This window comes from Mchenga conophoros, linkage group LG23 (assembly GCF_057382185.1).
Source record: "Mchenga conophoros isolate Kocher_MC1m ecotype Shallow Benthic linkage group LG23, M_conophoros_male_GT1.1, whole genome shotgun sequence".
Lineage (NCBI taxonomy): Eukaryota > Metazoa > Chordata > Actinopteri > Cichliformes > Cichlidae > Mchenga > Mchenga conophoros.
Genome location: NC_140547.1, coordinates 21,059,120 through 21,083,943, shown reverse-complemented (window position 1 = coordinate 21,083,943; position 24,824 = coordinate 21,059,120). Strand labels below are relative to the sequence as shown.

General features: G+C 41.0%; 2 protein-coding genes and 1 long non-coding RNA gene across 6 annotated transcripts in view; 2 read left to right on the top strand and 1 right to left on the bottom strand.

Moving 5' to 3' along the window:
• Positions 1–406: 406 nt before the first annotated feature.
• Positions 407–11,694, bottom strand: iqcb1 (IQ motif containing B1). Its single transcript, XM_085265891.1, has 15 exons — positions 11,470–11,694; positions 9,139–9,275; positions 8,877–9,045; positions 8,675–8,792; positions 8,516–8,591; positions 8,325–8,424; positions 4,659–4,831; positions 3,540–3,649; positions 2,738–2,856; positions 2,353–2,419; positions 2,135–2,210; positions 1,357–1,508; positions 1,137–1,274; positions 881–1,037; positions 407–768 (listed from the first exon to the last, which is right to left on the bottom strand). The coding sequence occupies exons 2-15, from the start codon at positions 9,260–9,262 to the stop codon at positions 494–496; spliced, it is 1,854 nt and encodes a 617-aa protein (XP_085122017.1). The 5' UTR covers positions 9,263–9,275; positions 11,470–11,694; the 3' UTR covers positions 407–493.
• On the top strand, positions 6,159–7,305 carry LOC146547156 (uncharacterized). The gene is made up of 3 exons (XR_014890860.1): positions 6,159–6,766; positions 6,841–6,986; positions 7,069–7,305. It is a non-coding gene; the product is annotated as an uncharacterized LOC146547156 (long non-coding RNA).
• Positions 11,695–13,776: 2,082 nt separating the features above from the next.
• The window catches only part of LOC146547154 (kalirin-like), a 58,000-nt gene continuing 46,952 nt past the window's right edge, over positions 13,777–24,824 (top strand). For all 4 annotated transcript variants that reach the window (XM_085265839.1, XM_085265837.1, XM_085265836.1 and 1 more), the window contains exons 1-3: positions 13,777–14,117; positions 23,769–23,843; positions 23,955–24,069. In XM_085265839.1, the coding sequence (XP_085121965.1) occupies positions 14,063–14,117; positions 23,769–23,843; positions 23,955–24,069 (245 nt within the window). In that variant the 5' untranslated portion in view covers positions 13,777–14,062. The remainder of the gene's footprint in view (positions 14,118–23,768; positions 23,844–23,954; positions 24,070–24,824) is intronic.

Here is a 24,824-nt window from a genome sequence, read left to right as displayed (position 1 = left end):
ACAATATAAAGCTCCTTGTGGCAGCTGTTGCTGTGATTTGGCGCAATATAAATAAAACAGAATTTAATTGAATTAGGGGTGTGGGCTGTTTGACTGATAGGCAGCTTCTAGCTGTTTGCTAGGTTTCACCTTAGCTAACTGGAAACCCTGTACCGGACCTTCAAACATATTTGTGCTGTCGGAGCCGTTTTGAAGCATTTCTGATAGACTAACATGGCTGCTTAGTGGTTAACAACAATACCAAATATTCCAGTTTTGGAGAGTGGAATTCTAGGATTTCATTTGGATGTTACTGACCACTAATTAGCAGGCATCAGGTCTGTGTGATGCTCCTATACAGTGTGGGCTGAGTTAATAGCTTAGCATTCCATTCTCTCATCCAAACACAGACACTTACAATGGGTAATGTCCAACCTTTATTTACAGTCTATGTTTATAAGAACATTTCCTCGTCAGCAGATGCGCGAGTCCATATTTCACCTGAGAGATCACGTTACAGTTTGACTTCGTCCACCTGAGTCTGTTTCTTGTCCGCCACTGTCCCTCCTATGTACAGTCCTCCCAGCTCTTCCTCCAGCTCAGGCAGGTGGGTGGAGCCCAATGGATCCACAGGACCTGCGTCCGTGTCTCCCAGCATCCTCCACCAGGGTAGCCGGCTCGCCTGGAGCATGGCGTTGTGGGCGTCACGGGCACGAGCAGCGACGGGACCCGACGGGCTCAGGAAGGTGTCAGCATCTGTCTCTGTGACAACAGAGAGGGGCGGAGCATCTGTAGAGCCAACATGTTTACTGGTTACTAATTGATCAACTGTTATTAACTGATCCGACTGATCTCAGTTTAACTCCAGATGTGTGAAGCTGTGTGTGAGTGTGTGAGGGACCTCGGAGCAGCTCCAGCTGTGTGTGCACGTGAGCCAGCAGTGCCTCTACCCGCTGCTCCTCCATCCTCTGCTGAGCTCCTGTCTGCAGCACTGACAGCAGCAGCAGCTGCACCTCCTCATGGAGGCAGGAACACTCCTCAGGAGAGACACGGAACGACTGAGGGCGCACGCACAGACACAAACACACACACACAAATCAGTAGCGTGCAAAACATCATGGGTAACAGTTGAGGACTTTTTGAAATCAATCTCGTACCTGATGTGTAGCGATGTACTCATCCACCTGCTGCTTTAGCTCCGCCCTCCGGCTGTCTGTCAAACCTTTCTGACCAATCCAGAAAGGAGGGAGGGGCGGGACTTTTGCTGCTCGTCGTTTGTGTAGAAAGCGACGCACCTGAAAGAAACGTAAGATAAGACGGAGTAAAGAGTAACCAGCTCCAGAGAATACAACTTAACAGATGTGTGTGTGTGTGTACCCCTCTCTGCAGCATCCTGACAGCTCGCTCTCGTCTGAGCATGTGCCGCTGCGTGCTGCTGTAGTGTCGTCTCTCTCTGAAGCCTCGCCAGAAGCTCTGGATCACCACAGCGGCTCGATTCTCGCACTCCTGCAGGTATGACTGCACCTGGTCTGAACAAACAAACACAGAGACAGGTGTTTGAAACCAACCACGATCCCACCAGTTAAAAGCAGAACCCTAAATCAAACTTCTGTTCAGCCTTCACTGAACAAAATTAGAAAAAAAAAATTTCATTATTTTGAAACAAATCTTCCACATGAGAACACAAAAATGTCCCCAGACTCTCTTTCATTATGATTTCCATCCATCCATCCGCTTATCTTTTTCAGGTTTGCGCTGGGGGGGGCGCTGGAGCCTATCCCAGCTGCCTTAATGCAAAAGGCAGGGTACATCCTGGACTGGTCCCCAGTCTGTCGCAGGGCATTGATGATTCATTTCATTTAGATGAATCATCGTAGCGGTTTAGCTGAAAAACGAACACTAAACTTCATGACAGAAATATTGGGCTGTGCAGGAAAATTGGAGATTATAAACCCTGTGAGGTACAGGCGTCTCCTTTATAAGATTTTAAAATCTGCTCTCAGGAATTCTTTCTTTCTAAAACGCAGACTTCATGAGTTTAACAGAAACTAAAGACAAACCCAGAGAGATGGCGCTCTGAGTCTGAACAGGAGGGATTTTAAGGTTTAGTGATTTCTACATTGCCTCGTGGTTTCAGGTGCTTTGTGTCTCTCACCTGCTGGAAGCAGCTGCAGCAGCTGTCTCTGTTTCTGGTGGAACCTCCTCCTTGCCTGCTGACGTCTCACACACACCTGAAAACAGCACGGCGAACAAGCTTTAGTAAATATAACACACACAGCCTTCAAATTAAAAATGTAACTCTGGGAATAGCTAAGGGGGATTTAGAAGAATAGAAGAATTAACAGTTTTGTCATATGAATCAGAAAGGTTCACCTGATACTTGAGCTCCTCCTCCCACAGCTGCGCCTCCTTCTGCTGCTGTTGCTCCCTTCTCCGAGCCCTGACACACAAACACACACAGGTTGAACTATAGGCATCTGTGAGGTTGCTTTGATCCAAGCTCCTGCTTGTTTCCAGCTCTTTTGTTTTTTAATCCTCTGACTCTTTTAATGTAGCTTTGCATGATTAACAGTTTAAAATAATCCCTATTTATTATATATTCATCTTATACTGGGCCCCATCAGTTCTGTCTGATAAATTAAATTCTAGATTAGTTTGCCATGAAGTCTTACAGTTTGAAACCTCCAGTTTGATAATTGGTTTAAGGTAGGCGGGGCTTCTGTGCTCTCATGTTGGCTAAACAACAGGAAGTAGTCACCTGTACTTCCTCTGCAGGACACTGACGGCTCTGTTGAGACTCTTCACTCTGCGTCTGGTCTTATACGACCTCCAGGCTGCTTGGATCACACATGCCGCCCGCACATGCTCACTACTCCCCTGCACATAGACAGCAGGGGTCAGAGGTCAAGCCAAGTATTCTCTCTCATGCTATTTTAAATTTATTTATATGGCAGGAAATAATCTGTCCTACATCCAGGAGACAAATAAAAGAATAAGTAAATAAAATAATTATTTCAATAAAATAGGTAAACAATGTAATCCATATTCAGCTTTACAGTGTCAAATGTTTTAAAATAATGAGAGAGAAAAATTTAAGCTACCAAAGTATATTTTGTTAATGAAATTAAAAATAATTATTTTAATATCCCAAATAAGGCACTTAAATATAAAAATATAGTTTTAATTAAATAACTAATAATAAAATTAATATATTTTATTTAATTGAAAACTTGTTTAAATTTGTATTTGAAAAACAATTAAATACTACATTTTTTTGTTAACATAAAAACATTTAAAATGAAAGAATACTAAAAATATATATTTTTAAAAATCGGTTTTATTTTTGACAATATTTTTACATATAATGTTAGAAAAAATGTAAATAATAAAAAAACATTTAAAAATATATTTTTGTTTAAGAAATAAATAAAAATATTAAATAAACCAATAAAATATTTTGAATACACTTAAAATTTAGCAGAGAATTATTTTTTTCCTTTAAAAACAATGTCAGAACAAAAATATTTTTATGACTTTAATAATTAACAAAGCGAACCCACCTGTGTTTGACTAACGACATCCTTCTCTGATTGGATAAGAGCGATCAGCTGATCAATGCCCCGGTCGAAGCCCCGCCCCCTCCAGTCTTTGTGCAGCAGGCTGTCCAGACCTGCAGACGCACAAACACACAGTGACCTCTGACCTTTCGGCTGCTGTGACACACTTACACATGTGCTATGTCCCAATTCAGCTGCATCCTTCGGAGGCTGCATTGGGAGGCCGATTACATCACAGCCAGGCGACGAATGCTGTCCCAGTTCGAAGGCTGCTCCAAATGCAGCCAACAAATGCATCCTTCATTTCCCCGAATTTGAAGGATGGGTCGGGTGTATCCTTCGTGGCCCAGAATTCATAGCGCAGCCCAACCAATTCCAGTTTCCAACAATGGTGGGAGCTACTTAGTTGTAATATTGCTCTTATTAACCTTTATTAATTAAATTATTATTTATAATATTTTTATAATAATATAGAAATACTTTTCAAACACCGCAATGGCAGAGGAGCGAGGCTAAAGAGTTTGAAATATTACTCTTTCTGGGTCACAAAATAAACTTTTAACATTTTTTCAGGCAAAAATGTAGCTGTGTAAAGTTCAAATATCTGCTTGGTTTATCGAGACATCACATATTTGCAAAATTGCTGTGACATTTTTGGAGACCTCTGTTACCCACCAGCTTGATAGCTGACCAGGTGGTCAAGGCTCACTAGAGCCGGCCAGAATACTGGACTCCCATCACATCGTTTTCTGACCCTGCGCAGTCTTTCGCTACTCAGGTTAAACATGATATAGAAGTAATATGTTATTGTTTAATAAATCGGTTTGGCTGAGATTAAAGTTATAGTTTTCACACAGCTGAATAAACGTTAAACAGAAAACTGATTAAACAGAAGTGTGAGATGGTCTAGAATTTACTCCAATGTCCTGTTATATTTTAGATAGCCAAAAGCAGACAGCTGAGTTTATTAAAGTCCGCTGAGACAGCGGTGACGCAACAGCCTTGCACTTCCGGCCTTCTCGGTCTTTGGACCTGGCCTTCGTGGTCTACGTGGGCTGGGTCCTCCGATGCATTCAGGATGCTGCCCCTGGATTGGCACACAGCCCTCAAGAGACTACTGACCTCTGAAGCTGAGGAGGAGGGGCCGGAGGCAGCGGCCCAGCTGACTGGCCATAAGAAGGATCAATCTGAGGGAGGCCCCTCCCACCGTAGAGTCAGAACTGAGAGCTAATTGGCCAATGGCCTCGTTGAGCAGCAGAAGTATGGAATCGTCACTCAACCCAGACAGGAAGTCGCTGCAGGGAGAAGAACAAGCTCAGTAGTGGTCAAAGGAGCTTGCAAAGAAAAGCGTCTGGACTTGTTTAAGTTACTTGAAGACGTTTCACCTCTCATCCGAGAAGCTTCTTCAGTTCTAAGGTCAAAGGACAACTGTTTGCCTTTCCTGGAACACAGGAAAGGCACATTGTGCACATTGAAGAGAATGGCAACCTCAACATCGAAGTTTACCGGAAGCCCACACACATGGACCAGTACCTCCTCTTTGACTCCCATCACCCTCTGGAACACAAACTTGGAGTAATTAGGACTAGAGATGGCACGATACCACTTTTTTATGTCCGATACCGATACCGATATCATAAATTTGGATATCTGCCGATACCGATATGAATCCGATATAGTGTTTTTTAATCAACAAAACTGTTTTTTTAAAATATCTTGCTGCATTTTGCAAGTCTGCAAGTTCATACTCAAGTTTAAAACAACAACTACACTAAAGCTATTCTGTTATACCTGTATACAAAAAAAATATTTCATAGTTCAGCAATACTGATCAATCTAATAAACTTAAACCTACACCATCCTCCCTATTCTGGTATTTTAAAGAGTACTTAGCGTAAATATTAAGCAACCTAACTAATAGGGTTCCAACTCCCAGCAACAACAAAAATAAATAAATAAAAAATAAGGAACCACCCCTCACGCGCCACCTCATGATGCTTAATCGACGTAATCAACCTTAATTTGATGCAGTGCGAAAAAAAATGCACAGAAATCAATTATTTTTCAAGAAATATTAAATAGATTCAACATCTTTCTTCAACAAAATTGCAGACTGCACAGATGGTACCTTCCCAAAGTAAAAAGTACTATAGCTTACTAGGGTATATATATTAGACTTAATAGTCACTATATACAGTAATTGACTTCTATTCATTTTACATCAAATTAAAACTTTGGGTGTCAGATAATTATTTATTAAAAGCTCGACATTTTAAATGAGAATAAGAAAGAAAAGTATGTCTTTGTGCCCCCTTTTCCCTGTTCATGCCCTATCGGCCCCCCTGGCTAAACTTTGCTAGATCCGCCCCTGCACAGTTACCAGCGTCAGCTACATAAAAAAAGATCCTGGTGTAGAAAGTAATATTAAATAAATTCTAACAACAGCTTATCAAGCTTAAACGTTCTGCTGTTGTTCAGCCGCTGGTTTCCTCTTTCTGGTGCAAAGTGGGCCAAAAACAAACAAGAGAGACGGACTCGCAACAGAAAAGCCGATCAGCTGATCATTTAAGCAGTTTCATGATTGAAGTAGCAGCCGGAGAGAGAGAGAGAGAGAGAGAGAGAGGCAGTCGCTTGTTAAGCTTAACGTGGGAATGCTTTACAAACATTCAGAGATGGACTTACACACTTGCTTTACTTCTCTCGGGGATAACTTTGTCGGAGATGAAATGCCGGGTTGCTAGCGAAGCTCCACATGCTATCCAGACCACCGACAGGTCCTGCATGCCACAGCCGCTCTATCACGTGATGCATACTGCTCCGACTGCTAACGTTCTGAGGTGAGTTACGGCGTGTTGCAAGTTTTGTGAGCTGCTTTCGTGATATTTAATGGATCGGATTACATTTTTTATTTTTCTCCGATATCCGATCCAGTAATTTAGGTCAGTATCGGACCGATACCGATACGTAATATCGGATCGGTCCATCTCTAATTAGGACCCTACACCACCGGGCAAAACATGTTCCCTCCAAGCCTGAAGGAAAAAAGAAGGAACACACACTGTCATGGTCCGTGGTCCTGTGTCTGTGGAATGCGTGATGCTCGGGTAGCCACACCCCCGGGCTGGGCCATCACCAGCACACCTGCTCTCCATCACGGTGATTACACGGAGATCCACTTAATCCGGCACTGACGGATGCTCCACGCCAGTCCGTTAGTCATCCCCACAGTGGTAACCAGACTTCCACGAAAAGTGTGCATTCTCTTCTGCTTGGAACTTTGTTTAACCTGCCTACTTCTGTCCAGGTTTCTACTCGGCGTCTGCTACCTGCCTGTCCTCCGGCTCAACTGGATCTCGCGGTGCTCACCTGGCCCACTCGCCATTCCCACGGACTTCCTGCCCCCACGGACTGCCACACTTCCCTCCCGAGCTCCCACGGTCCCGTTCTATCGTAAGCCCCTACTCTAACTCAGTCCTGATATGTTTTCCCCGCTTCCTGGCTCCCTAGTAATCATCTCCCCTTTCTATTGCAGCCCCCCGCCGTCCCGATCCCGGCTTCCTCGTATCATTGTTTCCCCAGGTTTTTAGTTTCTGTTTTGCTCTCTAATTTCCCCGGGTCGCCTTTCGTTGTTTCAATAAAGTGTCTTTCTGTTAGCTCGGAGTCTGCGCCTGGATCCTTTCGTGCCCGCGCACCACGGCCCATGACACACACATAAAGGAAGCACTCAAAACGTGCGGCTATCCTAAATGGGCGTTCTTAAAGTCAGCAAAAAGGCACAGAAAAGAAGATCAGACACCAGCGAGGGAGGATAAGAAAGACAGACGCAAAAACATTGTCATCCCCTATGTAGCCGGTGTATCAGAAAAACTCAGGAGAGTTTTCTCCAAGCACAACATCCCGGTGTATTTCAGACCCAGCAACACGCTCAGACAAAAACTGGTTCACCCGAAAGACAAAAAGCCAAAACACAGACTTAACAATGTGGCGTATGCTGTACAGTGCAGCGAGGAATGCCCAGACCTCTACATTAGAGAGACCAAACAGCCACTTCACAAGCGTATGGCACAACACAGAAGAGCCACCTCCACAGGACAAGACTCAGCAGTCCATCTGCATCTTAAGGATAAAGGACAGTCTTTCGAGGATGCCAATGTTCACATTTTGGACAGAGAGGACAGATGGTTTGAAAGAGGAGTGAAAGAAGCCATCTATGTCCACTGTGAGCGACCATCTTTGAACAGAGGCGGTGGTTTACGACACCAACTCTCTGCCATCTATTATCCAGTTTTGAGATCCCTTCCCAGACGCCTTAACGCCCACTCACATCCTGGGCCATCTGACCTCAGGAATTCGCATGATAAGGTGGGGCCAGGTTTCACAATGAACTCACCCGAAACTCTGGCTGATTCGGACCCACACCCAGTTTCACACCTTGGCTCAGGCGATTAGAGGATCATCAGGGGGTCCTTTTGTCCCTCTGTGGGGGGTTACTCCCACTAGGTTTAAATCTGGGACTCCCCACCATTTGACCTTAGAACTGAAGAAGCTTCTCAAATGAGAGGTGAAACGTCTTCAAGTAACTTAAAGAAGTCCAGATGCTTTTCTTTGCAAGCTCCTTTGACTACGATGACCTGGATGACTGAGAACCTTCACAGACAAGCTCAGTAGTGACAACATTTTAATCTAAAGTTTTCAGATGCTTCTTTCTTACAGGTCAGTGATGTGACAGACGGGGTCCGTCTGAATAAACTTTATCGACACAGTCACAGACAGGAGGTGGTGTGTTACCTGTTGGCCGTGCAGGTTTGAATCCACATCTGGACACAGAGCAGAGACACAGTGACATCATCACACACCTGGATCTGCTCATAGTGGATGGAGCTGAGGACTAGACACACACACACAAACACAGTAAGGTTAAACACAGTTCCCGTGGGTCTTTTTAGTACTGAAAGCTGCAGGTTTAGTAGTCAACTGACCTTTCTCTGTGAGGTGAGTGTGAGCGGCGAGCAGCCAGCCGACAGAGTCCATCACCTTCCTGAGGAGAGACACATTCTGACACACACACACACAGAAAGATTTACATCCTCAATCTGACTGCAGCTCAGCTCAAACATCCACCAAATCAAGCTTCTCACCTCCGTTCGGTTCACCAGCTGAGCAGCCAATGACAGCAGAGCATCCACGACTGACGGCAGGAAGAGCCGATGAAAGGTCTCAGAGTGTGGGCCAGGCTCCACCCCCACACAGCAGGAGCTGCAGACAGACAGACAGGTGTGGGATCGCCATCCTCCTTCAAATAAATCCTCAGTTTAAAGTGAAGCTGTGATCTCAGGTTACCTGGTGAGGTGGGCCAGTGTAGCAGCGGCACTCAGGTCGCCCCACAGGCTGCTGGGATGCAGAGACAGAACACGGACGCAGTGGATCAGCACGCCGCTCAGATACAGCTGAGACTTCAGCCGAGTCAGCTCGCCACTGTTCACGTGGACAGCTGCCGAGTTCAGAGCATCTAACACAGGAAATGTAAGATAAAAAGAATTGTACATGCTCTTATTCTGAAATTTTGTTTGACAGAGGAACTGACAGGAAGTGAGCCTCTCACTGTTTAAGCTATCATTCAGCAGTCTGAGTTTTTCCACCGGGGTCAGGTGTTCATTCTCCAGCTGCCCCTTCAGCTCCAACACCAGCTCATTCTCCTCTTCCTCGGGCTTCTTCTTCACCTCCATCACCTCCAACTTCCTGTAAACACAAAACAATAATTTCCAAAATATCTGATACAAAACATAAATACCATAATTTTGTTTTTAAAAAGAATGATAAATAATAAAAACATTAAAATAGCAATTTGATAGCATTTCAATTATATTTTAAAAAATACAGTAATTTTATTTGAAACATTAAGTCTGTATTAAATTTTTCAAAACATTAGATGTTAAATTAAGCTAAAAATAAAAGGGAGTTCTTTACCTTTTATTGCAGATAGAAATGGTAAAATAAACTATAACCGTTTAAAAGATTACAATCATTTCTGTTCATTTAAATTTGTTAGCATTTTTATTAACTTATATTTCATTTATATATACAGCACATTGAATTTGTCACTTTTTTGGGGGGAGGGGGCGCTCTAGCAGCTAAATTGATTAAAGTGATTACAGTTTTTTCTGAATGCTTAAACCCTAACTGTGATTCCTGTAGCACAATCTCTAAAACTATCCAGACTTATAGCAAAACCACTCACTGAGTTTGCAAAACTAAAAGCACAAAAACTGCTTTGCACTCAGTTTGCAATTTTGTAACACACACTTTGCAAAACTGTAGGCACAATTCACTGCACAACACTCAATTACCAAATTTCCAACACACTCCTAGCAAAAGTATACACATGTATGGCTATCATTAACACTAATTTGCCAACTGTCTGGCACACTTTCACATGTGAAAACTTTTTTAGATAATTAGTTCACTTTGCAATCAGCCTAAGCACTATAATACAGGTAAGCTGTGTGTGCGGAGTACAATGGAGGGAGCAAAAAGAGTGAGAAGTAGAGGAGGCCGAGGAAGAGGATGTGGAGGTGAAGAAGTAGGATGAAGAGGACGACAAGGACAAGGAGGAGCAAGAGGAAGACGAGGAGGGGGGAGAGGAAGATGAGAAGGGGGGAGAGGAAGGGTAGGAAGAGTAAGAAATAGAATTGCTGATGACATCAGAGCTACGATAGTGGACCATGTAATCAACCGTGGAATGACCCTGAGGGTAGCTGGCCAACGGGTCCAGCCTAACTCGAGCCGCTACACTGTAGCAAGTACCATAAGGACATCTTGAAATGAGAATCGGTTAGTACAGTCACAAAGATTTGTAGCACTGCCATATGCCAATGAGAAACACACCGATACCATTGATGTAAAAATACTGAAATTGTTACTTTACAGAATTGCTAGATGACCAGATTGCTAGATGACCAGATGCTGGGGGCAGAAGAAGCATGTTCACTGCAGACCAAGTAACCCATATAGTCATTATGGCGATTGCAAATAATCCTAGACTTGGAAATAAACACTTGTGTTTGTTTTGATGTGTTTGAATAAACACCAGAACTTGAAGTTTGGATCCCTCTATGCTTATGGATCTATGACAGAAGTATGAGCTCAAACTGACATAGCCTACCTTGTGCACAGAGAAAGCAAAAGCCAGATGTGTTTTGTATTCATACCATCAGTGTGCAGTTGGCGCATTGTGTGCTTAGTAGATGATGGCTTGTGTGTACTGTTTGATACGGAAACACCATTTTTACGAAGGTGTGAAGAGTTAATCTAGCTGTGTTTGCTTTTGCAAGAGAACTACAATATTTTGATTATTGGGTGACAGGTTTTCTTATTTGTGTGAAGAGTTTTGCAAAATTAGCCAATAGTTACAAAAAATGTGCTTAAGCAATCAGAAAAAACTGTAAAATAGAATTAAAACTTCTAATTACAAGAATTAACATACCTAAATCTTAGACACCAAAAATAGTTTTTTAATATATTAGTTCAACTATTCCTAATGTGTTTAAATATTTCCAAACCGTTAAACCTTTTAAAAGTTCCACAAATTACAAAATAATATTAAAAATGTTGACAGAAGCACTTGGGTTAAACTTTTAAGAGTTAAAAAAGTCCCAAAGTGTGAAAAAAATCTATTTAGGAGTTCATATAAAGAGTATAAATATTATAGTCTTAGAACGTCTCGAAATGACCCTCTTCGGTCTCTGTAGAGAGAAAATTCATAATGCAGGAAATCAGTGCACTATAAAAAAGTGCTCTCATTTCCATCTGAAATTCTGTGTGATGGTGCAACACGCTCTCAGGTAAAGTGGCTTTAAAGTACAGGTACACAAAGTAAAGCCCCGCTAAAGCTAATACAGACAGAAGTGTTTCCGGTGTGTCTGCAGAGCCTCACCTGACTCGTGTTTGTCGTCTCAGCTAACAGTTTGATACCACTGAGTGACTCAAGCGGTTACATTAGCCGTCTACATAGCACTTATGGTCACTCGCTGAGTTACAAACCTTCACTTAAAAACTCAAGAAACGGCGACTATTATCTAACGAGCTAGTTCTGTTAGCTGTTAGCACAGAGTAAGCAAACGACTCCTCTGTTACTACGGTAACATGACGTCATGACGCAGCGACGGCACACACCCCTCTGCAGTAAAGTTTCATTCAGGAAAAAAACAACTTTAATGAAAATCTTTATTTAAACGTTTAAACATGTTAAAATAACAAAAATATAAATAGAAAATTAAAGTGAAAATTTTTTTTTTCATGTCTTAAAAATAATTTTAAATATTGCAAGTGGCATTTGGTGAAATTAGTGAAATATTTTAACACAATTTATGTGTTGTAAAAATCAAGTAATCATCAAAAACTTCTGCTATACTTTCAAGATATATAATTATTAGTATTTTAATATATGTGAAAAATTAAAAAAATTATATTATAATATAAGATATATAATTATAATATTGTGGAAAAAATAAAGCACAGTTAAAAATACAAAAATTTATTAAATGAGTAGAAAAATATTAGAAGTGCATGAAATATATTCTAAAAATTTCACAAAGATGGTCAGATATTAAAATAAGAAAGTACTTGTGCAGCTTAATGAATAGAATAACAATTTATTTTCCGAGTAAAAGGAGATTAAAAATGTGAAACTAAACTGATTTAAAGGTGAAACCCTGTTGCTGTTAATCACAGCTCTTTTATCCTGTTTGGTTTTAATCCCGCAGTTTGAGGTCAGTCTGCTGTTTGCTTCTCTCTCCTGCAGGTGGCGCTGCAGCTTTATTCATTCAGCTGTGTAGGTTCCTCTGCTGCTCAGCTTCACTTCAAACATATTATTGTACATTTCTTCGCACTTTATTTTCTCTTCATTTCTGAGGAGGTTTGCTATCTTTTCCCTTCAGACGTTTGCAGCTGTGTGTGACTTCTTTGCGTTTTCTGAGTCATGTGAAATAAATCTTTAACTTTCTGATTTGTTGGAGAACATCTCACAAGTGTGTTATTATCATTATTATAATTGCTTATGTTAATTCATTTATGATTTAACGATGTATTATTTGCACATTAATAAAGGGATTTCATTGCTAACAGCATTCAGTATGACAAGAATATAATCTAAAGAATGAAAACAGCAGAGCAGTACAGTGTTTAGCATTGTTGGCCCACATCAAGAAAGTTTTGGGTTTGAGTCCAGGACCGACTGTGTTTTGTCTGTGTGGAGTGTTGTCCCACTGTGGGTTCTCTCCAGGGTATATACCAGTTCTATGGCTGCTGGGAACGGCTTCAGTCTCCCCTGGACCCTGAATTTATAAATAAGAATATGGATGGATAAAAAATATATGTTAATATAATATAAAATAATATATAAGAAAGTATATGATGGAAAACGTCTATAATATGAGAATAATACATAATCTAGAAAAATCTAGAAAATATTAAATATGCCTACAATAATAAATTGATATTAGCATATAATATATGTTTTAAAATTAAATTCTAATATAATTAAAAAATGCGATAAAAGTTATACGATTAATTTAATGTAAACATAACGTAATTTAAAAAGTAATACACACAAAACAATATATATTTTTTAATTATGATATAAAAATTTTAACCTAAATCTAAAATAATCTGCAATAATAAAAAGTATCTAGAAAATATAAACAAGAAAAAACAATTAATCTAATACGACATATTATAAAGTGAAAATAAAAAAATTAATATAATTAAAAAATAAAAATGTGTGCTAAAATTATTATATATTTAAAATAATGTTAAAAATGATATGAAATACTCTAAATATAATAGAGTTTAAAATAAATATGTTAAATAAGAGGATAATATAATAAATATATTATAATTAATATAATTTAATATAATATAATAAAGTGGAGGCTGAGTAAGCCGATGGCGTCAGCCTCCGTCACGTTAACGGGAGCCGCGCTCGTAGTACCGACGGCAGCCTTAACGTTATAGTAACGGGGGGTGAGCAGGGGGTGGGGAGCGGTGCAGCAGATGCTGCAGCCCTCGTGCATAGCGCCCCCCTCCATCTCTCCGGTGCGCCTGCGTGCTGAGACACACACCGACACAGAACGTCCGTCCGCCTGGACCGACAGGAGGAGAGAGAGAGAGAGACTGAGGGGGGGATACCGGGGGCAGTAACGGTAACGGAGGCAGTAACGGTGACGTGATGTGATGAGATGCCGCGCGGGATCACGGTAACGTAAGAACAGCAGCAGCAGCAAGAGGAGGAGGAAGAGGAGGAGGAGGACAGTCGAGGCTGAGCCGGGGAGGATGCAGTAGTGATCGGTACCGGGAGGAGGGGAACACATCCGACCGAGCCTGCACCGACCCGATCTGATGTAAAGCAGCAGGGATGGACGGGTAGGCAGGGAGGAGGCGCGAGGAGCGGAGCGAGCGACGGTACATAACGGAGGAGAGAGCGCGAGGAGGAGGAGGGCGGCGGAGCAGCGCGAGGAGGAGGAGGGAGGATGAATCCGGTGGATGGAGGAGGAGAAGCGGGCCCGGACGGCCTGGCGACGGCAGGTAGGGTGTGTGTGTGTGTGTGTGAGTGAGTGTGTGTGAGAGAGAGAGCTGCTGTCGCCATGATGCCTCCACATCCGCCCATTGACTCAGTGTGTGTGTGCCCTATATGCTACATACCATGAATGTGTGTGTGTGTCAGCATCTCTCTGTCCTGTCGCTCAGATGTGTGTGTGTAGGGGGTCCCACCAAGGAGGATTATGGGAAGGCCTCCTTGCTTATTGAACATGTGTGTGATGTAATGTAGTGTGTGTGTATTTTATATTCTAACACTGAAACACTGTATCTAGAGGTGGAGGCAGCAGGAGCTGTGCAGGAGCCCCCGAAACCTCCAGCCCCCCCAACCGACCCCACGAACACACTGAGGTCTATATGTTGGAGGCAAGCTGCTCCTCCAGCTCGTTTTGATCTCTCTCTGTCTCTTTCTTTCTTTCTTTCTTTCTTTTTTTTTTTTTTTTTACAAAGTTTGCTCAAACAATCGTCAAACAATCGTCTTTCCAGGCAAATGCAGATAGAGCACCAAAAACTGCAGTTCCCCAAATGTCCACTGGAGGCAGGCTCCAGCAGTGAGTCAGTCCTCATAGACTCCCATGTTAAAATATCTACCTGTACAACAGAAATACACATGGTTGCAGCTGCTGTAGAGGCTTAAAGTTTGCATTGTGAGGGGTGTGGCCTCTTTGACTGACAGGTAGATGGCGACCCAGGCAGCCCAGCTCAGCAAAGCAGCTAAATGGAGTCCCCGAACAGGACATCTGGACCATGTTTGTGCTTTTGGCTGCTGTGCAATCAGGCTGTAAATTTTTATATAAACCTGCAGACAGAAAACATCGAAGGACATATTTGAGAGGCTCCAACCAGTGGTAACTACTACCAGCCCATCTGGGAATCTGGGAATAATCAACTATTTTAGTGTATATATCTGGACATACAGTAAAACAGTTATTATGACTGTTGGGTCACCTTTCACCCCTCCAACTTCCATCTCCTTAAGCTGGATAAGCTGTTAAAAACAAAAAAACCCAAATTTGACATAATATCACAGAAATTGGAGAATGTTCAACATCCACATTTAAGAAGCTGCTGCCTGAAAATGTTTAATTAAAAATGACACAAAAAATGATCCATCACTTAGCAAATGTAATGGATTTTCTGTCTTTCCTGAAGCTTTTCTGAGATGAACGTGTGATTGTTTCTTATTTATTTTAATGATCAGGACTGCAGCTAATTATTTTCCCCGCTGATCAATCCGCTGATGATTTCCTCTTCGGCTGTGTGAAGTGGCTGAGAAAAAGCAAAAAGGGAAAAAGGAGAAGCAGCGAATCCTCGTACTACAGAGGATGAAAATGTGCTTGATCTAAATAAAGCTGCAGTAGAGGGACGAGTTAACATGAAAAGGAAATACTTGAAGTACAAGTACCACAAATCTGCACTACAGCACGGTGTCCATCTGAACTATGTATAGTAGGTGGATGGGTTTAATACAGCACATATTAGTCTTAATTTTTCTTAATATAATGAAAAAGTGATATTAAGGCAAATGAAGCCCGGAAGACTTATTGTCATTTTGAAAGATTTACTGCTTTTCTCTGCAACTGGTTTGGTTTCTTGTTGCTTTATGGGCTAAATAATGAAATAAAACCAGAGTTAACAGATTCATTTATAGTGAAACCAGACATTAAGTTCTCTAGTGTCATCTTTTAGGGTTTTGGGGGGTATAATTGGTGAATTGGTTGCGCTTCCTAAAAATGGTCCACCAGTTAAAGCTGGTTACGATAGTGTAATGTCTTGCTGTGATATGACCCTTTGATTGTCTGTGATTGACTGGTGCTTTTGATATCCCAAATCCATCTGATAACTTCTGTCAGGATTGGTCTGAAGATCATCTGTGCCAAATTTAGTGCCAGCTGGAAAAAAAAATTGTGGCCTCAGGAAAAGTTTGAACTTTTTCTTTGAACTCACCTTGATCTAAGGAATTCAGCATACCCCATGACGAAAATGGATAGATGATTCAGAAGTTACTTGTCTAAACACACCTCCAGCTTTAATCCTAGAGATCGGCTAAAGACCCAATAAACACTGGTCATTAGAGAACTAGTTGGTGGTTGCTGGCAATTGGTTGGTTGCAAAGCGGTATATGGTGGTGCATCAAAAACCTTTTTGTGATTGTTTTAGGTGCTCTAAGATTACTGCAGTTGCCCATTGTTTGTCATTGAACACCATCTTGTTTGCAAACACTTGCCAACTACTTGCCAAGAAGCACTGAAGCTGTGAAATGTTTGACTGTGATTGAGAATGTTCACCTTTTTGAAACATGTTGGTTGCGACAGTAAGACTTTTACTTTGAAGATACGATTTGTACTTCACTTTGTACAGTTTTAAAAGCACTCAGAGAGTAAATGGTGAGTTTTTGCAGACAAGTCAGTGTTTTCCATGCAAATTGTAGGCCACTCAATCTATTAGCGACCAAATCAATCACAATCAGTGTTTTTAGTGTAGCACCGTATACCTTTTGAGAGGTACCGTAAACCAACAACCACTTGCCCACCAGTGATGGAATAAACTCTGTGTTTATCGACTGGTCTCTATTTTTCTGAGTAGGTACTAGTGGATAAAGGCTACACATGGCTGTCTGACTGAGGCTTATACGCCAAAATTTAGCACGCTTTACGTCTCCACAAACATTTCTGTGAGCTGGCGCCGTAGATTTTGTTTAATTCTTCAGAGGACTTAACCTTGGCGGAGGTAATTTCAGAATGTGTACTGAATAATGAAAGTAATCAGAAGCTTTTTTTGATGATCAGTTAATCAGCTTCTCATATTTGAACATACAACTATTTTCATGACCTTGGCAGAGGTAATTAGGAGCTGCATAATGACACTTAAAAAAAAAAAATTAATAAAAGCTTCTCGGATATACTTGCAGCTTTCCTTTATTGAATGTCAGACTGTTGGTCTGAGAAAACAGGACATCACAGTGAACTTGAAAAAAATATTTTCTAAACGTTTACTTACCGAAAGATTGAAGAGATAGTTGAAAAACCAATCCGAAGATTATTTAATATAGTGAAATGCGACCTTAGTCTACAGTTCACAAACTGTGGTATGATATGACTATGAATAAGCATAATAAAGCCTAAGGCTAGTGGACCAAACAGCCTTATTAGCTTCACAAATTTCACTGCTGCCCTTCAGTAGTGGTTGGGATTCATTTTGGTGAATCAAACATAGCATAGTAAGAGCCAAATATTGTTCAGCTACAAGAGTGAAACTTGTTTCTTCACGAAATCTCTTCAAAAGAGCAAAATTAGGCCAGCAAGGAATCTAGGAAGAAGTAGAATTCCTGAAATCAGTGCCTCAAAGGAATAAAACATAATAATTTCTAATGGCAGCTAATGATAATAAACACAACCAATAAAACTAGAAACCAGAAGAAAATAAAACAGAACTGCAAAAAGTGGCTGTTGCACAGAGGCATGCATTAACCAAGCAGACCATCCATGAGACAAACCAGACTGTGTTTTTAGAACCACACAAATGTCAAAAGGCATTAAAGGCTTTGTTGTTCCAATTAAATATGCTGGGATGTACAGAATATAAGGAACACTGAGGAGGCTTTACAAGGATATAGCTCGACAACCTTGCTAATGTTTTGCTGATAGTAGCAAGAAAATCTATGTGAAGATGTAAAGAGCAGCACCAGTCAGATATGGTTCAGGACATGTGCTCAGCAGGCAAACTGACCTGAATTTTGAGGGTTATGGGAAACATTTCTGACAGAAAGCAGAATTAGAAATTTCTTCTGATTTCTTCCGTTGCATATTAAAAACCTAAAAATAAAGTGTTGGATAAATAAAAAAATAAAATAACCCAGCCATGGGTTAAAATGACTACAAACCTAACATATGGATATAGGAAAAGCTGGATTACCAGGAGGGAAAAGTGGGACACAGCCCCACGGGTCCCCAAAGGGACCTGTGGTGTCTGTTTGGCAAGCTCCCTGTGGTAATTTAAATATTTGCCACAGCTGTAGCTCAGTGGTTTAGAGCAGGTTGGCCATCGTTCACAGGGTTGGTTGCTCAGTCCCAGCAGCCTCTTCATGTTTTGGACAAAAGCGCTGCTAAATGGATGTGATGTACTTATCTTTTCTGCTAGACTGTTATCAGGCAATTGACCATGAAGGAAAACTGCATCTCATCAGCGTCATTATGAATTACAGCATCTCTGCTTTCAGTTACATACAAACAATCCAGATGATCTTTAATGATCTCAGGGCTCTCTATCAGTTGATTTTATGCTTTTACGCTGTGTTCAGTCACACATTATCACATTTTAACTGGCAAGCAACCAACGTGGGGCTGTGTCGTGTTCCAGGAAGGTTATAGCTGTAAGACAAAGTAGGAATAATAATAACTTGCAGAAGTCAAATAGCTTACAGTAACAAGAAATCAGCTAAATGGTGTTTGAGTAGAACAAGTGTAGGTTTAAATGTACAGTAATCAGCTGCTGTGAACATTATGGAAGAAGATATTTTAGCAAAACCACTGACAGCACTGTCAGTAACAGCAAGTTACACAATGCAACTAATGGAAAGTAGAAACACTGAGGCTAAAAGAATTTCATTATTTCACATAGGAGCATGAAGCAGTATACAGACTTTTAATGTGAAGTATTGATGGCATTTCATTGGGAAGCAGCTGACAGACTTTTATTGTGAAGTATTTGACACATTTTTATTGTAAAGCATCTTACAGACTTTTATTGTGAAGCAGCTGACAGACCTTTATTGTAAAGTCTTTGACAGATTTGGATTGTGAAACAGCTGGGAGACTTTTATTGTGAAGTATTTGACAGATTTTGATTGTGAAACAGCTGACAGATTTTTTTGTAAAGCATCTTACAGACTTTTATTGTGAAGAAGCTGACAGACTTTTATTGTGAAGTATTTGGCAGACTTTTATTGTGGAGCAGCTGATGGTTAAACTGTAAAGCAGTTTGTGTGATTTTTCTGTGAATGAAGCTGCATTCACGATGGAACGGCTGTGAGTAACACTGTTTGTAGCTCTTTCTCAGATCAGGCTATATGTCAGTGTAGTTCATTTTGGGCAACATAAAAACTGGATGTCTCGAGGCTGTTTTTACAAGCAGAGAAATGGCACCAGGGTCACTCAGAAAAAGAAAGTAATGTTGTATTTTTGGCCTCGGACTGCGATGTCTTCAAATCCACGAGGCTGACATTTTAGAGATTCAGAGGACACTGCGGGGAAATATATTCATTAGTTTTTGTTGTGTAATCAGTGTGATGAGTCCTGACAGACTGACAGCAAGTTCCTCTGAAGGCTTTTCATGTGCTCTGCACAGCCGCTATTTTCAGCTTGTGACTGACTCAGAGAGTGAGTGTTTTATTGGTGTCAGACAGCTTTATCAGAGTGGAAATCCCTCCTCCAAATCTCGATGGTGTCACCTTGATTGACAACCGATCGAGGATCAATCAGATGTGGCGGAACGTGCCAGGTTCAGTTGTATTTACACTCGAACAGACCTCAAACACCCACCAGCGACTCATTAGCGTCTGCAGGCTGTTAGCTTCTGCTCTCAGAGCTGCCATATATTAACAACAGGTCCACCCACTCCAACACATTCATCATCTTTTTTTTCAAATTCGGCTAATTCACGACAAACAGCAGCAAGTGAAGAGCAGGAGTGTGGAGTTTAACTCGGTAGCGATAAAGAACTGCCTGCTCTCAGTGTTCTTATTGATGATTTATCACAGAAAAAAACCCATCAGTTGCAGCACATTGGGAAGCTCATCTCAGGCTAAAGAAATCAGAGCAGGAACTGGAGTTTAGGTTTTTTTAATGGGATGCAACTAAATTCAAATTGAATGATTTTGCATTTTAATTTAAACATTGGACACTGATTCCCAAATGTATTTGATCCACAGCTTGAAGCCCACCACTGCAACTAACCATGATTTTCAGCGCAGATTAATTTACTAATCGACTGATTGATTAACCATACAGAGATTCTCACAGAGCTCAAAATCACATCAACAAATATCTGCTTTCTGAGTTTAACACTCAAAAGTAATTTGCTATCATGTCAGCTGAGGAACAGTGGCCAGTTCTCCTGTATGGGAAGCACAAACTATGAAATCTTTGAAAAACTACTTATCAGAATGTTAAACTAGATGCTGATTGATTTTCTGTCCATTAGCTGGTTCCAGTAATCATTAACCAAGCGTAATTGCTGCAGATCTATTGAAGGCTGAAGTCTTTTGTGCCCAACATCAGCTGAGACAGTCTCAAGCCCACCACTGCCCTCTGTAGGATACAGTGGATATAGTCAATTAATGTTTAAATGGACTTTTATATCTTATTTTATTATTCAATAGGTGGGGTTTCCTTAAAATATTAATACTATTGATTGATTCAGTGAAGATGGCTCACCACCGCTTGCTTTTACTGAGCTGCAACTATACCCCTGATCTCAATCTCAAGTTTCTTTCTTGAGCAAATGACCTTTAGCTACTTTGACCAAAGAACAGTGGAAAGTTGTCTTCATAGCGCATTATAGCCTTTGATGTCCGGTCCAATCCATTCAAACTCTCAGATGAGAGCAAACACCTACTTGAAAGACTGATTGTTAGCCTGGACACCAGGCAGCTTTGTTTTAGCATGTTGCTTGTTTAGGTTCTTCGTTTTTGCCGGATCATGAAGTGCAGACCATTTTCTTGTAGAGATGTAAGTAAAGATGATGGTTTGTGTTAACTATTCTAGTTTGCTTTGGTAACCTTGCACGTTGAACAGTTACACTGCAGAGGTACAATGTGGCACCAAGGGCTCCTGACTGAAGGTGAGAAGCTAGCCCTTATTATACTCTGTCGAGAACACGGACAGCTGGAGATGCCACAGTTGAGTAGTCACTCCTGTTATATTTCTTTTGAAGTCCACTTGAAGTCTGCTGCCTGGGGCACAAGCATAGTCGGTGCATAGTAATTCAAAGTCTCTGCAGATGAGTTTGTACAGTCACAAAAACTGGCAGGCATGTGGGCGTCCACATGGACCCTTCCACTCAGCATCTAATTATAAAATTTACAGTTACTCAGACCCAAGCAGAACCTAGCATTCTTTCAAATATGGAGAAAACAATCAAGTTCTTTTGACTTTCTATTATAAGACTCGACTTATGGAACAGAAGAAGTCTGGGTATTTTGCCACATGGGAAAAGGATTAAAACAGTGTAGCTCAGCAGTCATCTGAAAGCAGCAAGGCTGAGTTTAATCACCAAGAGAAACAGTTATTCTAAACCCAATTGTCATTAAACATGCATCTTCCCATTTCCAAAAGACAGTTAGTAAAGTCTTCAGTAATTCACTGCAAGTCTACAAATTACTCCTGCAGGGTCTAAGCACTGGGAAATTTTATATTTTCCAAGATGTTTTTCTTCATGGTTATTCACATATAAAAAGAGTCTTAAAGGGATTGTTTAATGATAAAGCAAGACTTTAAGTACTTGAACTGAAGGAAACTGTAACTTGTTTTTAGATTCATCAAAATATTTCATTTCTCATCCAAGTGTTTTGTTTTTGTTTTTTTCAGCTCTAACAGCTGGTGAGGAATCCCAGGTATAATTAACTGATAAGCAGTTAATTAACATCACAAAAATTAAATCAGCGCTGGACCCAGTAAAGCAGCCCTATGCCTCACCACACATTCAAGTACAAAGTAATAAAAAAAAAAAAGAATTGAAAAGAAAAAAAAACCAGTAGAACAGTAGTGGAGTTGTGACCCTGGAGGTGGTCCTAATAACCGTTCACCCACCCTGTCTTTAGCTTAGTTGTTTAATAAATATATGAGCAAAGTTGTGAAGCAAAGTATATAGGTAATTAGGGACTTTTCTAATCCCACTAGAGCTTAAATACCTAGGACTCGCCGTGAGCCTTTCGAACTGAAGAAGCCCTCTGAATGAGAATCAAGAATCAAAAAATATGTCTAGTTGCTGTCAACTCAAGAGCATAAGACTTCCATGACCTGGATGACCAAAAACCTACACAGGCCATGTAGGGCTCATGGATGCAAACATGGAAATCAGCAGATATACTACAGGTACCCCGCACCGTTAGGTGAAGATTAGGGAGTTCTAACCATAAAGGAAGAGAAAGGAGGTACAGTGCTGTTGATGTTTGTCCTTCCTTTGGTAAAAAATAGCTGTTGGTGAAAGCTAAAATGAAGAGGCCTGCTTACAGATTCATTGACCAAATCAGGGTATTTTTCCACATGGGGACCGGATGCAAAACAGTGCAGCTCATTAGTCATCTGAAGGTAGAACACAGTTTGACTTCTGTTATTGTTGTTGGTTGATTTTTTTGCAGAAAATATTGAAAATGAACTCCATAATTTGGATGGTTTATTTTTGTAACAGCCTATGGTTTAAATCACATTTAGTCTTCAGTCATTCCCATAGTCTTTTGGGGCTTTTCTACTTTCTGTTTGAAGTAAATATTCTTATCACAGTGAATTTATGTGTAGGTTATTTGGGTTATTATCACACATGGGTGTGGCCTGACTAAAACCCTTGATGGATTATCAGGGGTCTGAAGCTGATTAGTTAATAAGTCAGTCTGGGTCAGTCTGACAGACACGGATGGAGAAGGAGAAATAGGGTGCTGCAAGCAGGGAGCTTAAGTTGCAGAAGTGTTTCTCTTCTCCTTCCTGTTTTTAGGTTTTCTCTCTGAGGGTTATTGCTGCTCGTTGAGCTGCTAATGTGAGACGTTTAATGCCTTCATTGTGTGTGTGTGTGTGTGTGTGTGTGTGTGTGTGTGTGTGTGTGTGTGTGTGTGTGTGTGTGTGTGTTGGATTAGCTTTCTCCCCGCTGTGGAGGATGATCTGACGCACATGGGAGGCCGTCTGCAACACACACTTATGTTTGTACTCCTAGCTTTGTGGGGACTGCCAATGACAAAATGTGTTTTCAGGCTCCTAAACCATGACAAACCTAAACCTGATCAAATGTTAAAAGCACATCTCAACCCCTGAAAACAGACCTTTGTGGGGGTTTTTTAGAGATAATGTCCTCACAGGGTCTTAAATTCAGCACAGTCCTCACAAATATAGGCATACAAGTACACAAAGACATGCTCCCTGAGCTGCAGGAGCTTTTTAATTGAAATGTCTGTCAGCTCCTCGTGCTGAAGCCTGATTTTGGTAGATGAGAGGAAGTAGTTTGATGTTTCCTTGTCCTTTATTTCCTAACTTTCAGCCTGTAGGTGTTTTTCACCACACTGGTCCCACTCAAATATCTTGAGCTGGAACGATAAGTCAGTGTGGAGTTTTTGACCACTCTTAGTAATATTTTTACATGACGGCATCCCAGTGTGGTCGGTAGTGTGGGTGACACAGTATTCATGCCAGTTTCACAATGCCCCACTGATAGAAAGTTGGTGGTGAAGTGAAGAAAGCTGCTGAAAATAATGTGATTAGAAATATTTCAACAATAGACATGTTGGCCAATCAGAAAAAAAGTAGGCCGTTGATAAAGGGGGCTTGAAGAGTGTTTGTGTTTCACCTTTGATTTGGGGTTCCTATGGTGGTAGATCTCTAGCTGGACTAGACAAAAGCCAGCAGCTCAAGATTTCCTCTATCTGTCTTTCAGGTTCTGGTAAAGCCGAGTGTGTCCGGGCAGTCGATGTCCTGACGGTGCTCAGAGAGAAAGTGGCCTTCGTATCGGGTAAAAACAAACAAGCAAAGAAAATAGAAAAACACTAATACTGCTGCAGGTTTTATCCCAGCTTGGTCTTCATGTAACTCAGTTTGAGTAACTGCTCTATGTGTTTTCCAGGTGGACGGGACAAACGAGGTGGACCAATCCTGACCTTCCCTGCGAGGACCAATCATGATCGAATAAAACAGGAGGACCTCAGTCGGCTGGTCACTTACCTGTCCACGATACCCAGGTAGAGCTGTTTTGCAGAGCTTACCTAGATATTAGTTAGCCTGGGGTACGTAGTATATATACTTTGTCAAAATGTTATGAATAGACACAGTTTTGTGAATTGGGATTGTTAATTTTACCATTATAGATCATAAAAACATTGATTTCTGTAATGACTCACTGCCTTCACTGTTTTGAAGGCCAAAAGGCTCTTAGGGGCTTAAGCAAGTGTTGGCTGCTTTCAGTCTTATAGAAAAACCCTTTTATGTCAACATAGTCAACTAAAGGTCATCTACAGGTTACAATTACTGTGGAGTAACACAAGGTTCCATTTTAGGTGCTATTTTATTTTGTATTTATAAGCTTCTATTCAGCTAAATTTCATTGCTATGTAGACAACACACAGGTGAACTGTGCAAAAGCCTAGCTGTAGTTTAAAACTGTTGGATGATACAAAGTTTTCTTTAGCTGAATAATTGAAAATCAGATAGTTCAGTCTGAACTTAGTTCAGTTTAATCCTACAAACTGTAGTGCTCAAATGAAAGTTTCTTTGAAACCATGTTTACAAATACCAGAAATTTACGAGCTCGGTTTGACCCGACCCACGGTTGTCGAATTAAGACCTGTTTTCAAAATTAAACTAAGGCTTTTAAACCCACACCTGGAAAAACACATCCAAGCCTTTATAGTGTTACAGGCTTGACCGTGGCAGTTCTGTCCTCTCTAGTTTGAAATGCAGCAGCTTGGCATGTATTAGCAGATGGCATCACGTCTCC

What these genes read in the sequence shown, in the direction of transcription:
- iqcb1 (XM_085265891.1), bottom strand. Translation starts at nt 9,262, where the DNA reads ATGGAGGTGAAGAAGAAGCCCGAGGAAGAGGAGAATGAGCTGGTGTTG. An exon ending in CAAACCTGCACGGCCAACAG is followed by an intron (nt 4,832 to 8,324) that starts GTAACACACCAC and finishes TTCTCCCTGCAG; the next exon opens with CGACTTCCTGTCTGGGTTGA. An exon ending in GTCCTGCAGAGGAAGTACAG is followed by an intron (nt 2,420 to 2,737) that starts GTGACTACTTCC and finishes TTTGTGTGTCAG; the next exon opens with GGCTCGGAGAAGGGAGCAAC.